At 36.7% G+C, this 15,268-nt stretch overlaps 1 protein-coding gene across 7 annotated transcripts in view; it reads left to right on the top strand.

Moving 5' to 3' along the window:
• ANKRD28 (ankyrin repeat domain 28) overlaps nt 1–15,268 on the top strand; it is a 141,849-nt gene that overhangs the window by 96,592 nt on the left and 29,989 nt on the right. For all 7 annotated transcript variants that reach the window (XR_013960873.1, XM_080673699.1, XM_080673696.1 and 4 more), the window contains 7 exons: nt 238–325; nt 5,934–6,076; nt 8,188–8,400; nt 9,901–9,979; nt 10,824–10,938; nt 12,184–12,266; nt 13,827–13,890. Coding sequence is in view for 6 of the 7 variants with exons in the window: in XM_080673699.1 (XP_080529825.1) it covers nt 238–325; nt 5,934–6,076; nt 8,188–8,400; nt 9,901–9,979; nt 10,824–10,938; nt 12,184–12,266; nt 13,827–13,890 (785 nt within the window). In the remaining variant the exon portion in view is untranslated. The remainder of the gene's footprint in view (nt 1–237; nt 326–5,933; nt 6,077–8,187; nt 8,401–9,900; nt 9,980–10,823; nt 10,939–12,183; nt 12,267–13,826; nt 13,891–15,268) is intronic.

Raw genomic sequence — 15,268 nt, 5'->3', positions numbered from 1 at the left:
ACCAGGACACAAATTGGCATCTTTAAAAGATACTGAAACAACCACAGTGAACCCTTTTTCATATTTTATCCTGTCATTTATTGAATTATGCTAAAGGGTCTTTAGCATTTAGTATAACTCCTTTATATAAGTGCAGAAATTCAGTGCCAGAGAGATTAAGATGAGTATTCATCACAAAGGATATTCATGAACAGTTGTACTTCTGAATTTTGATGACTGTGTTTATTGTCATTCCAGATGGTCAAACTACTCCTGTCTAGAGGTGCCAATATTAATGCTTTTGACAAAAAAGATAGACGAGCTATCCATTGGGCAGCTTATATGGGTATGTACTTTTAAAATGTATTCTTTTACATTATGTATTCAGGAAAAGTTGTGCATTTTTGTTCTTCCGCTTGATGCCCAAGTGGAACCAGTCTGGTAGTATGGAGGTTTGTCAGAACAGGAGGGCATGGGTTCAGTTCTCCTGAAAGCTGTTTGAAATTAATTCTGTTTACTTTTGAAGGGAGCAACATAATAAACACAAGCCTGGGATAATTTAAATTAGTGTTTATAAAAGTCCATACTCCTACCCATCCTTGTTTTTATGGGAATTTAGGTAGAAGTTATGAAGATGCATTAGGAAGCCTATTATTTGGGCCAAGCACTGGGTTAAATAGGCACCAATAGTAATTTCACAGAAAGAAACAGTATAGGCTTTTCTTTTGTAACATGATATATGTGGTTTTGGAAAAATCTTAGGATCTGCAAAATTGCATCTAGAACTAATAGAGCTCATCGTAAAATAGTCCTGGGGCAGACCACCAAAAACTTAGGCAACTTTGTGGCCAAAATACTAACAAAAAACATTAATTGGCTCTTGAAGTAACTTGGCCAGCCAGTGAGGAAGCATATCACCATACTTCAGGGTACTTTAAAATGCACAGAAAGAGCAGAGTAGAAATGCTGTCTTGTAGGTGAAAGTGGATCTCTAAGCATGGAGGAAGTACAGCCTGCTACAAACCTTGCAAGTCCTACAAGGCTGGGGTTGTGCCTCTGGGAGGAAGCCATGGATAAAGGCTTTCGCTTTTCAAGCTTCTTGAAATAGAACTGAAAGAACTCCTTCTTCCTTTGCAGCCATGGAGCTCAGAGCTTTTTCTCTTCCCACCAAAGGGTGTCTGTCTTTCTGCTTCCACTATTCTGGCTCCTCTGGCTTAGGAAGAATTGTATATGGACTGACATATCTTCTGTATAATACTGGTATTCCCTGATTTACCACTCACATACCTGACATCTAGCTAGCCACCTTTCTTACAGGCCTAGGTTATCCTCATTATTCTCTGCTCTATGTTTTATCTTTTCTTATATTTCACTTAAAAATAAAAGAGTAAAGGAAGATGCAGTGGAAGATTATTAATTTTAAAACTTAAAATTTTGAAATATGAAAATACAAGAAAACATCTTAAACCAGTTATCAGTAACCCTAAGGTCTAGGAAAATCCTTTGCTTAGAGTAGAAATAACCACAAGCAGTAGAATCCATTTTGAATAGAAAGTCTAACTGTTAGTGTGGGTGTAAAGGAAGATAAAAAATGAAGGCTAATATCATTGTCATCTGGTCCCTTTTTTGAAAGCCAAAAGCTGAAAATCTTGGTCTTTTGGTGTTTGTCTCATACCAAAGATTTGTGCCTCTGGTTATATAATGGGTAATTCTTGTGTTCACTGACGGTGTGCATCAAGCATGTCAAACTCAAAGGCTAACATGGACCAAATAAACGAGGCATGCAGCCCGCGGGCCGCAAGTTTAACATGCTTGATGTACATCCAGAAGCAAGTCTCCCATGGCATCCTAACTACCCCTCTTCACAGCCCACAGATTTTAAATCTTAGAAACTTTTCTGAATATTCTGGTGTAGCTTATTCTTAAAGGCAGCTGAGAAATAGCTAGTCTGTGTGATTTAAATTATACACCTCATGTGAAAGGGTTTATACATTAAGCAAAGTGCATTAGGCCTTTTACCTCCAAAGAATTAACTAAACAGCTGTTTTCCATGAAATTGAAGGCCAGGGGATTTTATAGGTTATCTCTAAAATGGAGCTCCCAGGATAGCTGGGTGTGTGTATCTCACTGGCCCTGAGATGACTTTGTTTTCCTTGATCTCCTAAGTGTCACTTTTCAGGCCAATTGTGATTTGAAAAAGGTATTCTGTGTTTCTTGGACCCCACTGTCCATTTAATTTTTTAGCATAAACATTCAGAAATTCATAATTCTTCTTTCCCTGTCTCTTCCTTTTAGCATGGAAAGAGGAGTATTGACACATAGTTTCTAAAACTATTCAGCTGTTCTAGGCACTCAGGATTAAAGAGAGCTAAACATGAAAGTAGGGAGCTCTCGACCTAATAACAAGCTTAAGTCCAGGTCATTGCCACCTCTAGGTTATATTCAGAGAATCTGTCAGTATCAGGGTAAGAGACATTAGGATTACTTGTATTAATCTTATATAATTTATTTCCCACAGGCTTCCTTGTTTGTCCTGGCCTTCTCACCCCCTGGTTGATGCTTCCCTTACTTTTCTCTTAGGGTCTATTCTTAGCCTTATGCTATTATTGAATTCTCTGTCAAGTGTTCCCCAGTCCCACTTCTGTCCCCAGAAGGAATTGATCATTTTACACTCCCTACCCCGTTTTTGCTTCTATCATGAACCTTCATTTAAAATCCCTTTTAAGCATTCATCTTTTCTATTGCTTTCAGTACTTTTAGCAATATCCAACCAAGCTCTACCTCAGGTCACCTTACCGTGATGACAGACATAAAAGGTACTGAATAAATATTAATTACCTTGATTAGCAACTCATTATTTCTTCTTGAAGCAATGCATAATTTGAATGGATTTAAAATGACATTTTTTTCTCCCTCCTTTCCTTTCCATAAAAACTTATAAATTCTAAGCATAGCTCATTTTACTTTTCTTATACATTCATGAATAGCAGAAGAAAAAAGTAGGAAATTTTCAAAATTCCTGAAGTATAGTGATTATATTTATCAAATTCACATTGCAGAGATATAATTTTTTAAAAGGATGTTGTTGACTGCAGAATTATGTATACTGTGCATGGCAAATGGATGCCATTTTTTAAAATACACGTTGATGAATTAAATGAAGTCTAATCCCATTGGTAGCATCATTCTGTACATTGACAAGAAAAACACATACTTGAAGGCAGAGGGTTCACCCAGCTAGAACAATATCACTTATTTCACTGTAGAACAGCCTTGGGCAAACTACGGCCCGCGGGCCGGATCCGGCTATTCTATCCGGTTCTCTTGCTCTCCCCTCCGCTCCTTTACTTTGAATTTATATTAGCTCACACAAACACTCCATCCATGCTTTTGTTCCGGCCCTTCGGTCCAGTTTAAGAACCCATTGTGGCCCTCGAGTCAAAAAGTTTGCCCACCCCTGTTCTAGAACTTTCTTTCCTTTTTTTCTTTTAAATAAGTCACTTCCAAGCTGGCTGTAGCTGGTTTGGCTCAGTGGAGAGAGCATCGGCCTGCGGACTGAAGGAGTCCCAGGTTCGATTCTGGTCAAGGCCATGGTGCTGGGTTGCAGACTCGATCCCCAATAGGGGGTGTGCAGGAAGCAGCCAATCAGTGTTTCTCTCTCATCATTGGTGTTTCTATCTCTCTCTCTCCCTTTCCCTCTCCTCTCTGAAACAATAAAAATATATTTTTTTAAAAAACTGTTTATGTTTGCATATCCTGGGTGTTATAAGTTCTGATTTTCACTGCATTACAATAAACTCAAGTAACTGTCTTTCTAGGGCCATGGATCAGAAAGTAATGTGTAGTGAGGGATCTTTTGTACCAGTTAATACTCTTTCTTATATGATAGTCACATGTAATTTGGCACCTAATTGTTCTTTTTTTTTTTCCCTAAAAATATCATTTAAAATATTTTTTTCATATTGAGATGGGGAAAAAATAGGTGAAAGTATTCACTTTAATTGATAATTTATATATAAACAACTAAATCTACTTGACCCTGTGTGTCTTGTTATATACTTACCTAATTTTGTTAAGAGAGGGGGCCTATGTTTGAAGGCTTCATTTTTACAGTTATTAACTTAACAGTCCCTGTGAAGGGATATAAAAACCGAGATCATGAGCAATTTATTTAATGTAACAAATAATTATTGGGTGCCTATTTTGTATATAACACTGTTCTCAGCCCCATGGAATATAGCAAGAAATAAAACATAAGAGCATTCAGTATTTTCCCCTGAAGATAGATATTTGGGAAGCTAATGCATAAAAGCAATTAAAGAGTTAAATACTTACCAAATTTAAGAAACCTCACAAGATATTATATGCTTGCCCTAACGGGTTTGGCTCAGTGGATAGAGCGTCGGCCTGTGGACTCAAAGGTCCCGGGTTCGATTCCGGTCAAGGGCATGTACCTTGGTTGCGGGCACATCCCCAGTAGGAGGTGTGCAGGAGGCAGCTGATCGATGTTTCTCTCTCATCGATGTTTCTAACTCTCTATCCCTCTCCTTTCCTCTCTGTAAAAAATCAATAAAATATATTTTTTAAAAAAAAGATATTATATGCTTATTAGATAGTATTTACAGATACATGGTGCTTTTGGCTGAAAGGGCTTCTGGGTAAGACAGGTGGTTGGTCGGGGAAGATGGGAACTGACATGGGCCTTCAAGGGTTAGTAGTAGCAATGTTTGAAAAGAGACATCCAAGCAGAACATTCCACACAATGAAGGAATCCCATGAACAGAGGCACAGAGGTGGGAAGAAAAATGGAAGGAGAAAGCACTGTATAATCTAACCTGATTAAATTCGAGAAGATATAAAAGAAGAATAGTGGTTCTCCCATCTTCCAGATCCATGTTCCCCTTCCTGGCCTCCATGTGTGGTTGGGTGGTGCTGAGACTAGTTCTGACTAATGAATTGAAAGCAACATCACCTCTGAGACTCTGCAGCCTATTGCCCCTCTGGCACAGTAACCAACCACCTTCAAAATGGGGTCAGCTGCATCAACCTAGGTGCTTAAATGACTGAGAAGAGCCCTCTTGCCAGGCTATTACAGTCTTAATGAGAAATAAAACGCTAATTAAGCCACTGAGATTTGGGAGTTGATCATTAAATGCAGTAGACATAATCTAGCCTATCCTGATTGATACATGGCTAAGTAACAAACTAAGTTGGTTAAGAACATCTTGTGGACATACTAGAGGAAAAGAGATTTTTAGCTGCATGTTCTAAATACCTAGCATTCTTAAGAAACAACCTCAAGTCACTTCCAAATTTCCAAGTAGAAGATTTCACTAAGGAAGAGAAACATAAATTAATGTCTTACACTAAACATAAAAAGTTAACCTCATAATTTGAAAAGGCATTAAAACAACCTTGAAAACAACAAGGTCTGGCAAAAGAAGAATTAAAGATTGCCAGGTTATCATTGGATTAAATAATTAAATGTTTTATAATTATTACCTCTGTCAACAGTTATTTAAAAGTTTCCTGGCTCTAGCTGGTTTGGCTCAGTGGATAGAGCGTCAGCCTGTGGACTGAAGGGTCCCGGGTTCGATTCCGGTCAAGGGCACATGTCCAGGTTGCAGGCTCGATCCCCAGTAGGGTGTGTGCAGGAGGCAGCCGATGGATGATTCTCTCTTATCATTGATGTTTCTATCTCTCTCACTCCCTCTCCCTTCCTCTAAAACCAATAAAAATACATTTAAAAAATAAGTTTGTTTTTTTAAAAAAGTGTTCTGAATTCTTTATATTTTTCTTCCATTCTGTCTCTGGTTATAATGTGATTTATTGGTAACTTGTCATGCATTATCTAGTTAATTTGCATTTTTACCTTCCTTTAAAGATGTTCAGGATTATATTCATATTTTTCATATGCTGATCTATTTATTTTTTCTTCATAAACACATTTTCAGGTCACATTGAAGTAGTGAAATTACTTGTGGCACACGGAGCTGAAGTGACATGCAAGGATAAGAAGTCTTACACACCTCTTCATGCTGCAGCCTCTAGTGGAATGATCAGCGTAGTCAAGTACCTTTTAGACCTTGGAGTTGATGTAGGTCTATAGACTGAGCATTATAAGGGAGTGAAGAATTTTATATGTTTGTAATTTTACTATTGGTGCAAGTTACTTCAGATTTTAAAAGATGATTTTATACAATAGTCTTTATGTCTTTTAACCAGATATACTTACAGTCCTTTACATAATATATAGTGCACTGATATCTCATGAGGACATGTAATTAGTCAAAGTAGATGAAGAGGTAAAATACATTTCAAAGGTGAATGTTTGAATGACAAAAGTGTTTACTTCTCCATCATATTCCAGGCTCTGTAGCTCCATTTCAGCTATGAAAACCAGCAGATCAGACATACGTGAATTATTTTTTCTAAGTGGCTAGGTTATGGTTAGTCTTATTTGCCCACTTAGTCTAATATTCCCTTTAAATGACTGTAGCAGTTCACATTACAGGATATTGGCAAGAGCTAGGCAGGAAAACTAGAGTTTCTTGCCCATCAGTCATAAATGTTTGGTTAGGAAGGGTTGCTGCTTTATCTGAATATATTTGATCCTGGAATTATAGCTTAGAATACCTGTAGCTTTCACAGGCCATCCTTTTAAACAGTAGTACTTTTTACCCAAGAGTATATTTACTCTAATTTTAAGTACAGTTCTGACAACCTCATCTGGTTCTTAAAACAGATTTTAAGAGCAGCAAATTAGGAGAGAAGGTAAGTCTCTACTAGAGGAAGGCAGTTTAGATCAGACAAACAAGAAAGAGGTAGGTAGTAGTCTTCTGGTCGGGCACATAATACATGGTGACTGTAGAGCTCAGTAGACTTAATTTAAGGACTGTGTGAAGCACTTTGCCTAAAGCAAGCAAGTAATTACTAAAGTGTGGGGATCTTGAAAGTCGCAGAAATCTAAATACATTTTTAGGCATCTCAACTTAACAGTTTCTATAGCGCTGTTTTCAGCAGTAACATAATGCTTTAAAAGGCTCCTGATCTAGATAAATGAGACAACCTTGTTTCTGATCTCTGTTCCAAGTTCCTTTCTGATGCAATTTTTAAAGCTTATTTTGACAGTAAAATAACATTTGTACACACTTTGAAATAAGTAGTCAGACTTAGAGCTGTTTAGTGACGTGTAGCCTCCAATTGCATGATTTATTAGTTTCCTACGGCTGCCTTCACAAATTACCATAAAGTGAGTGACTTAAAACAGATTTAATCTCAAAATTCTGGAGACTCTGAGGGGGAATCTATTCCATGTCTCTTATCTTTTGGTGATTAAATATAGGTACTTTGACTAAAGTCACATGTTACATTTTTACTTCCCCCAATTTCTGTTACCAGGTATCTGAGAAAGGACCCCAAGACTCATCAGCTATAGGCAATCCTACTTTAAGATCCAGTGTAGCCAGCTCCCTCCCTAAACTAGGACACTCCTATTACATATGCTGTATATTACCTCCCAGAAGACAAGGTCAAAGACCAGACATTTCTTTGGCTACACAAAAGTCATGTAGACTTTTGCCCATTTTATTTGTTAGAAAAAAGAAAATAACTTGAGTTACATGAATTATTTCTCAGTATTGAGCATATTTTGAGCACGTTCATTTTGGTAAAATGTCAATATGTAAGAGTAGAAAATGTCTAGAGCTCGAGTTGTAAAAATATATTAAGTAGAAAAAATGCCACTCATTTTTTAAAAGTTCTGATATCCATTACATTACCAACTTTAATCTTTTGTCACTGTAAGCGAAAGGCTAAGCATGTGCACGTTATTCAATAATATCTAAGAATTTTCCATTTTTCATTTTTTCATGATTCTTAGAGTTAATTCTCTAAATGTCCCTTACCTGGAAGTCTTAGTTTATAAAATCTCCCTAAAATATCTCTCTTGGAATCATTCAGTTTTGTCATGCAGTAGACATTGTACGTGTGAATTATATTTCCTGTACAAAATGCTGTTTGATACAAAAATGCTGTTTTTAATGTTCATTATTTTAAAAGAAGTTTAGAATTGTAAGCCTATCTGTGTATTTATCCCTGTTTCTCACTTTAATAATTTGCTTGCAAGCACAATGTTGTTAAAGTAAGTCACAATGAGGATAATTAGAAACACTACTTTAACACTGACATTTTGTTTTCTCCCAATAGATGAATGAACCAAATGCCTATGGGAATACACCTCTTCATGTAGCCTGCTATAATGGACAAGATGTTGTAGTGAATGAACTTATAGATAGTGGTGCTAATGTAAATCAGAAGAATGAGAAAGGATTTACTCCTTTGCACTTTGCTGCTGCCTCAACACATGGAGCGCTGTGCTTAGAGCTCCTGGTGGGCAATGGGGCTGACGTCAATATGAAGGTAGGAAATACAATTGGAATCCACACTGTAATAGTTAGGAGTTCACTATTTAAAACAATATCAGTAATAAATATCATTCCTCAACAAAAAGTAACGAATTACTGATACTAGAACATAGATGAATCTAAAATATGTTGAGTGAAGCCTTACACAAGAATATATATACACTATTTCCATTTCTGTAAGGTCTAGAACAGTTGAAATTCCATTTACTTGATGTTTCAGATTCTATAGTTTAAAAAACCAACAGCAGCCTGGCTGATGTGACTCAGTGGTTGAATGTCAAACACCTATGAACCAGGAGGTCACTGTTCGATTCCTGGCCAGGGCATATGCCCAGGTTGTGGGCTCCAATAGGGGGCACGCAGGAGGCAGCTGATCCGTGGTTCTCTGTCACCATTGATGTTTCTATCTCCCTCTCTCTTCCTCTCTGAAATCTCAGTGGTATGTGTATGGGTGTTCACTGTAATACTCTTTCAACTTTTCTATTTAGAAATTTTTCACAATGTTGCCAGTTGGATGGCTTGTTTGCTTGAAAATACGAATATCAAATTAAGGAATCAAATACCTAAATAGGTATTTATAAAATAAATCTAATACTCCATTATTATAATGAGTGACATGAGTAGGGGTTTTTTCTTTTAATCTTTATTGCTGAAGGTATTATATAGATCCTTTTGACATGAGAGTTTCTTAAGGAGACCTGCATTATACAATTTTAGTGTAAACTTATGGCACTTATCACACTTCAGTTTTGAATATATTCACAGAAGGTATGTTGAATACTGTGAAGGATTAGAATTATAAAACAATTCCTTTCCTTTTTTGGTGGTCATGTATATATTTTGATTTGTTAAATAATTTTGGGGAAGAAAAGACTTTACCTAACTCAAGCATTGTTTTTCTTCATATTTAGAACTCCTTTTGAATTTCAGAACTTTCATATTAAATACACACATGCACATCTAGTCTGATTTATTTTAAGTAATTTGAGAAAATAGCTAACAAAAATAATATATCAGTTCTTAAGTGAATTATGGGCTGAGGTTAATTACAACATTCACTTTTCCTTGGTTGAGGGGGGATACAGTGTTTCTTAAAATGAAAGAATTAGAGCAATGTGAAATTTTTGAAATGTGGGAAGCACATCCTGGCTGTGTCCCACTCCCGATTATGTGGCTTGGTTAATATCCTGTGCTTCAGTTTCCTCACCTATGAGATAGGAATGATAGTAAGATTACACTTACCTACCATGCAGAGCTATTTATAAACTATAGACATTGATTTTTTTTAAATTTGTGCTTTATAATACACATGGTAAGAAATTAGTTTATAATTTTCAACAACTGTTTTACTTCCATAGCCTTCAGTTAAACTTAATGCTTGAGTAATAGTTATACAAAATAAAAATGCAATAGAACATTTAAAATGAAACTAAGGATTACGTATTATGGATAGAACAATTATTTTAATTTTTTTTTGTTTGATTGATTATTTCAGAGCAAAGATGGGAAAACCCCACTGCACATGACTGCCCTCCACGGTAGATTCTCCAGATCACAAACCATTATCCAGAGTGGTAAAAAGTATTTCTGTTTGTTTTTTTTTTCTTAAATGTAGTAAAAACATCCACAAAATGAATGGTATTAAGGATTTGTCATAGCAGTCTATATTTTAAATATTTGATGTCAGATCTCATGAAAATCAAATAAAATAAAAAGCCATGTATATGTTTCTTACGTAATTTTTTAAATTTATTTTTAGTTGTTTCCGCTGGATTATAAATCTAATCTAATTTCTCTAACAGTTAATGTTGGCCTTTTAAAAACATTGCTAAAGAGAAAGATCTGCCTTTCCACTGCATTGTATATTATATATAAATAAAACTCGGTTGCAAATATCTTTTTTCCCCCTTTTAATATTTTGAACTATTTTTAGAATTTTCATTTTTTTTTTGGAACTTGTGTTCTTTTGCATTTGAATTAATACTAGGCAAGCTAAACTTTTAAGTAAAAAGAACTTTTAGGTGCAGTACTTTAAAGCAATGTTTTTCAAGCCATGTTCCTCAAGATAACAGCTGTTAATGGTTTTGCAGAGGAAAAATAGGAATAGGTTCATGATCAAATACTTTGTGAAGCATTGCATGCAGTATTCTTGATGATATGAGAATGTGCACATTAACTTTCTGAAAAGTCTTGTTCTAAAGAATTGTGTTCAATTTCACTTTAAAACAATGGTTTTCAAACTTATTGGACCCCAGAACCCTTAAGTATAAAATCTGTAACTCCACCAATGTACTATGAATGAAATCTAGTTAAATCCATCCGTGTGCTTGAATAGAACTTTATCATGCTTTTTATGTAATAGATTTGTCTCGATCTTTATATATAGTCTAGTGTCTGATAGCATGTCCTTTATTGCAGGAGCTGTAATTGACTGTGAGGATAAAAATGGAAACACCCCTTTGCACATAGCAGCAAGATACGGCCATGAGCTGCTAATCAACACTCTTATTACAAGTGGTGCTGACACTGCAAAGTAAGTACTTACCAAGGCGTCAATAACTATGACAGGAAAACACAGAAGGAAGTGAACTGCATTTTCCTAGATATTTCAATTAGAAATGTGGGTTTTAGCCTCCAGCAATTAGATATTCTACTAATTGCTAGAGGTTTTTTTTCTCCTTTTTGTATTTACAATGTGGTAGAATAGATTGTTTGATAATACAATTTCATTTGGTAAGCCAGCATAGAGTATTTTTAAATATTTTTTAACCCCAGGTCTTTCTAGACAAGCCGTGGGCAAACTACGGCCCGCGGGCCGGATCCGGCTGTTCTATCCGGTTCTCTTGCTCTCCCCTCCGCTCCTTTACTTTGAATTTATGTTAGTTCACACAAACACTCCATCCATGCTTTTGTTCCGGCCCCCTGGTCCAGTTTAAGAACCCATTGTGGCCCTCGAGTCAAAAAGTTTGCCCACCCCTGTTCTAGACTATGCAGTTTTGATTAGAGCTTTTAATTTGTGTGGTCTATTTTTAATACTAGAGGCCGGGTGCATGAAATTCGTGCACCAGGCAGGTGGAGGGGGAGGTCCCTCAGCCCGGCCTGCACCCTATCCAATCCGGAATCCCTCTCGCAATCTGGGACCACTGGCTCCTAACCGCTCGCCTGCCTGATCGCCTCTAACCACCTCTGCCTACTGGCCTGATCGCCCCCTAACTGCTCCCCTGCTGGCCTAATCACCCCCTAACTGCTCCCCTGCTGGCCTAATCACCCCCTAACTGCTCCCCTGCTGGCCTGATCGCCCCCTAACTGTTCCCCTGCCGGCCTGATCGCCCCTAACCGCCTCTGCCTCGGCCCCTGCCACCATGGCTTTGTCCTAAAGGACATCCAGAAGATGTCTGGTCTAATTAGCATATTACCCTTTTCTTAGTATAGATATTTTTGGTTGTCATAATTTTGAGAGGAGGATATTACTGGCATATAGTGTAGTGTAGGTAGCACACAGGGGCACTGCTGAACATCCTACATGCACAGGATGGCCCCACACACACACATACATACACACAAACAAAGCTTATAATGACCGTAGTGCTGCAGTTTAAAAACCTTACTCTTTGAGGAAAATTGCTGGATAATAAGTTATGCCCACCTTTAACCTATTGCCAAATTGCTCTCCAAGGTGTTAAGATTTTGACTCACGTGTCTTTTCACTTTAAGTAATTTATTTAAGTGATTGTCTTTTCCTTGCATTGTAATGAGAATACTGTCCGGTTTATTTCAGGCGTGGCATACATGGAATGTTCCCCCTCCATTTGGCAGCCTTGAGTGGTTTTTCAGATTGCTGCAGGAAACTCCTTTCTTCTGGTGAGTGGGACTTTTGTAAACTGATTATTTCGTCTCCTACCCCCATTTTAATACAATTTCTTTGTTCTTTGAAAATTACATACAGTATCTCCAAATGTGAATCATTTATTAACCCCTCTTAGAAAATGTTAGGTCCTTTAATTTTAAGGTTCAATTTTCTCTTCATCTCTGGAAAAGGTTTTATTTTTCCAGTGATTTTCTTCTCTCTGTTAGTTAGGAATGGGATGTGGAGTATTTCTAGAGCAGCTTCTGTTCATTGAAGGGTAACCATCTTCTGGGATTGTCCCATTATGTCTAAAAGCAAAATATCTTTATTTGCATGCTTCCTTTTTAAGAGCTAATTTCTATCATACAATATCCTCTAGGTTTGTGAAATTATTTATGTCATCTAATTACTATTTTAAAATGCCACAATCGTAGTCAGTTTGAAACAAAACAGAATAGCTTTTTATAAATCTTACCTAATAAAAGAGAAACATGCAAATTAACCATCACTCCGCTATGCCCACAGCCAATCAGAGTGAGTATGCAAATTAACCCAACAAAGATGGAGGTTAATTTGCATATGCAGGCGCAGAGCGGTGTGAAGCCTGCTATGAGGGAAAGGGGGGTGGCTGAGGGAGCTACTGGAGTGGTGCTCCAGACAGAAGTGAGGATGTGCCAGCTCCAGGCGGCCAGCGAGCCGGGACTTGCTGGCTCCCAGCAGGAGTGGGGACATGCCGGCTCCCTCCCGGGCGGCCGGGGAGTGGGGACTTGCCAGCTCCCAGGCTGCTGGGAGTGAAGCCAGGGGCCTATTCTTGAACGAATATCGTGCAATGGACTTCTAGTATTACTATAAAACTGTGGTCCTTATTAAATGCATAGAATTACTGAATATATAAAATTTAATTGATTATATTTCTCAGAGTGTTAAGAAAATGGAACAGATTTTGTATATTAATACTCATGATTGCTGAAAGGATTATGGGAAAGTGTCAGTGAAAATTAGCATATTGTGAGACAGACACTTCTGAGTTTTTCTTAAATGATAATTCTTAAGTGAGTTAATTCTATTTTGCGTTTTTAAAGTGTGTGTGTGTGTGTGTGTGTGTGTGTGTGTGTGCAGGAGGCAGCTGATCGATGTTTCTCTCTCATTGATGTTTCTAGCTCTCTATCCCTCTCCCTTCCTCTCTGTAGAATATCAATAAAATATATTTTAAAAAATACTTTATTTTCCTTTATTGCTGAATAGTAGTCCATTGTATTCTATGGTTTTTATTTGTATTTGTTTTGGTGTGGTTTTTTTTTTTTCCAATTACAATCAACATGCAATATAGTATATTAGTTTCAAGTGTCTGTAGTTTTTAAATAAGTACTCAAGCACTTATCCTAAAACCCTGTTTTTTAGTAGTAATTTTTTTTGTAATATTGTACATTATTAATCTATTTTCCATAATTTTGTAACTGTAATTCATAGTTTTTGAGATTGGGTATGTGTGGCTCTTGACATTTCTTGACAAAATACTATAAGTAATGTATCTATAACATTATATAACATGTAAAATGTCTTTTTTCTTGTAGGATTTGACATAGATACCCCAGACGATTTTGGTAGGACCTGTCTCCATGCAGCTGCAGCTGGAGGGTATGTTAATAAAACAGTTACTATTTTAAGAAAAAGGTCGCTGGTCATGGCAGTTTTTCTCTTTGTTTCTCTTTATTAGTTTTGGACTACCACAAAATAGAAAACAACAGGAGTGGTTTGGGAGAAGAAAGTCCAGAGTAGTAGAAATTGCTTCTTAAATCTTTATTCACCTAAGTCATAAATTGTGAGTAGGAGAGAGAGAACAAACTTACAAAAGGAAGTTATTGCTTTTTATAAGAGAATGATTTCTGGGTAAATGAAAAATATATTTCTTCCAATGAGAGCATTAAAACATTGAGAGTATTTTAAGTAATACTACTATTCTTTGAGAAGTTGTTGAGGAATTTTTAATTATAATTTTGGGACATGGGAAATGTTAATAGCTTATTTATGTCTTGCTTCTACTCAGGAATAGTATATATGAAATGGAAAATTTGAAATTGAAATATTTTGGACTAAGTTTTGAATATTAATTACTACTACTAGGGGAAATTAGACAATTGGTTTGAATGAACAACAAACTTCAACTAAAACTCTTGGTCCCGCATGACCAGTGTGGCTCAATGGTTGAGTGTCAATCTGTGCACTAGGAGGTCACAGTTCAGCTTCCAATCAGGGCACATTCCCTGGGTTGCGGGCTCAATCCGCAGTTAGTGAGGCATGCAGGAGGCAGCCGATCCATGATTTTCTTTCATCATTGATGTTTCTACCTCTCTCTCCCTTCCTCTCTCTGAAATCAATAAAAACATTTTAGGGGGGAATAAAAATCCTTGGTCCCTGAAGCATGATGCTAATCTAATGCTTTTGATAATCTAGACCCTAAAGTTGTGATAAGCCGTTTAATTCTTGATGACTTTATCAGGAAGACATTTGCAAGAGTTTTATTTCCAGTAATAATTCATTAACAAGTTACTGGTGATTTCAAAGTGTGTTGAACCAAGAGTACCACTAGGCCAGTCTCAGTTGTAGAGATGGATTGTAAACATGTGACTGGGTCCTCTTGTTCTTCCAATGTCACCAAAGAACCTTCCAGTTAAAACCTGGCATCCATGTTACTTGCCTACAGAGAGAGAGACAACAGACAACATGAATGTCTGATTGTTTGGCTGTTAAAATTTTCATAGAAATAGTAAGTTGATGTTCAGGTTTATAAAAATTAAATTTTAGAAATATCCATGCATGTAATCTATTCTCCTATAATTTTAACCAAGGATGCATCTAAGTAAGCAAAGAAAAGCTAATTTGGGACATTATGTTTTCAGGTTTGATTTTTTTTAACCTAGTTTAATTCAATTTAGTCTTAAAAACCACTTAAATGTAAAACATTCAATTCTAAGCATGTTGCTTGAAGTTTATTTAAAGGCTCTTAAAAACTCTT

Source organism: Plecotus auritus (genome assembly GCF_963455305.1).
Source record: "Plecotus auritus genome assembly, chromosome: 6".
Taxonomy (NCBI): domain Eukaryota; kingdom Metazoa; phylum Chordata; class Mammalia; order Chiroptera; family Vespertilionidae; genus Plecotus; species Plecotus auritus.
The sequence above is the reverse complement of the archived record's forward strand: the minus strand, read 5'-3'. Positions and strand labels throughout refer to the sequence as shown.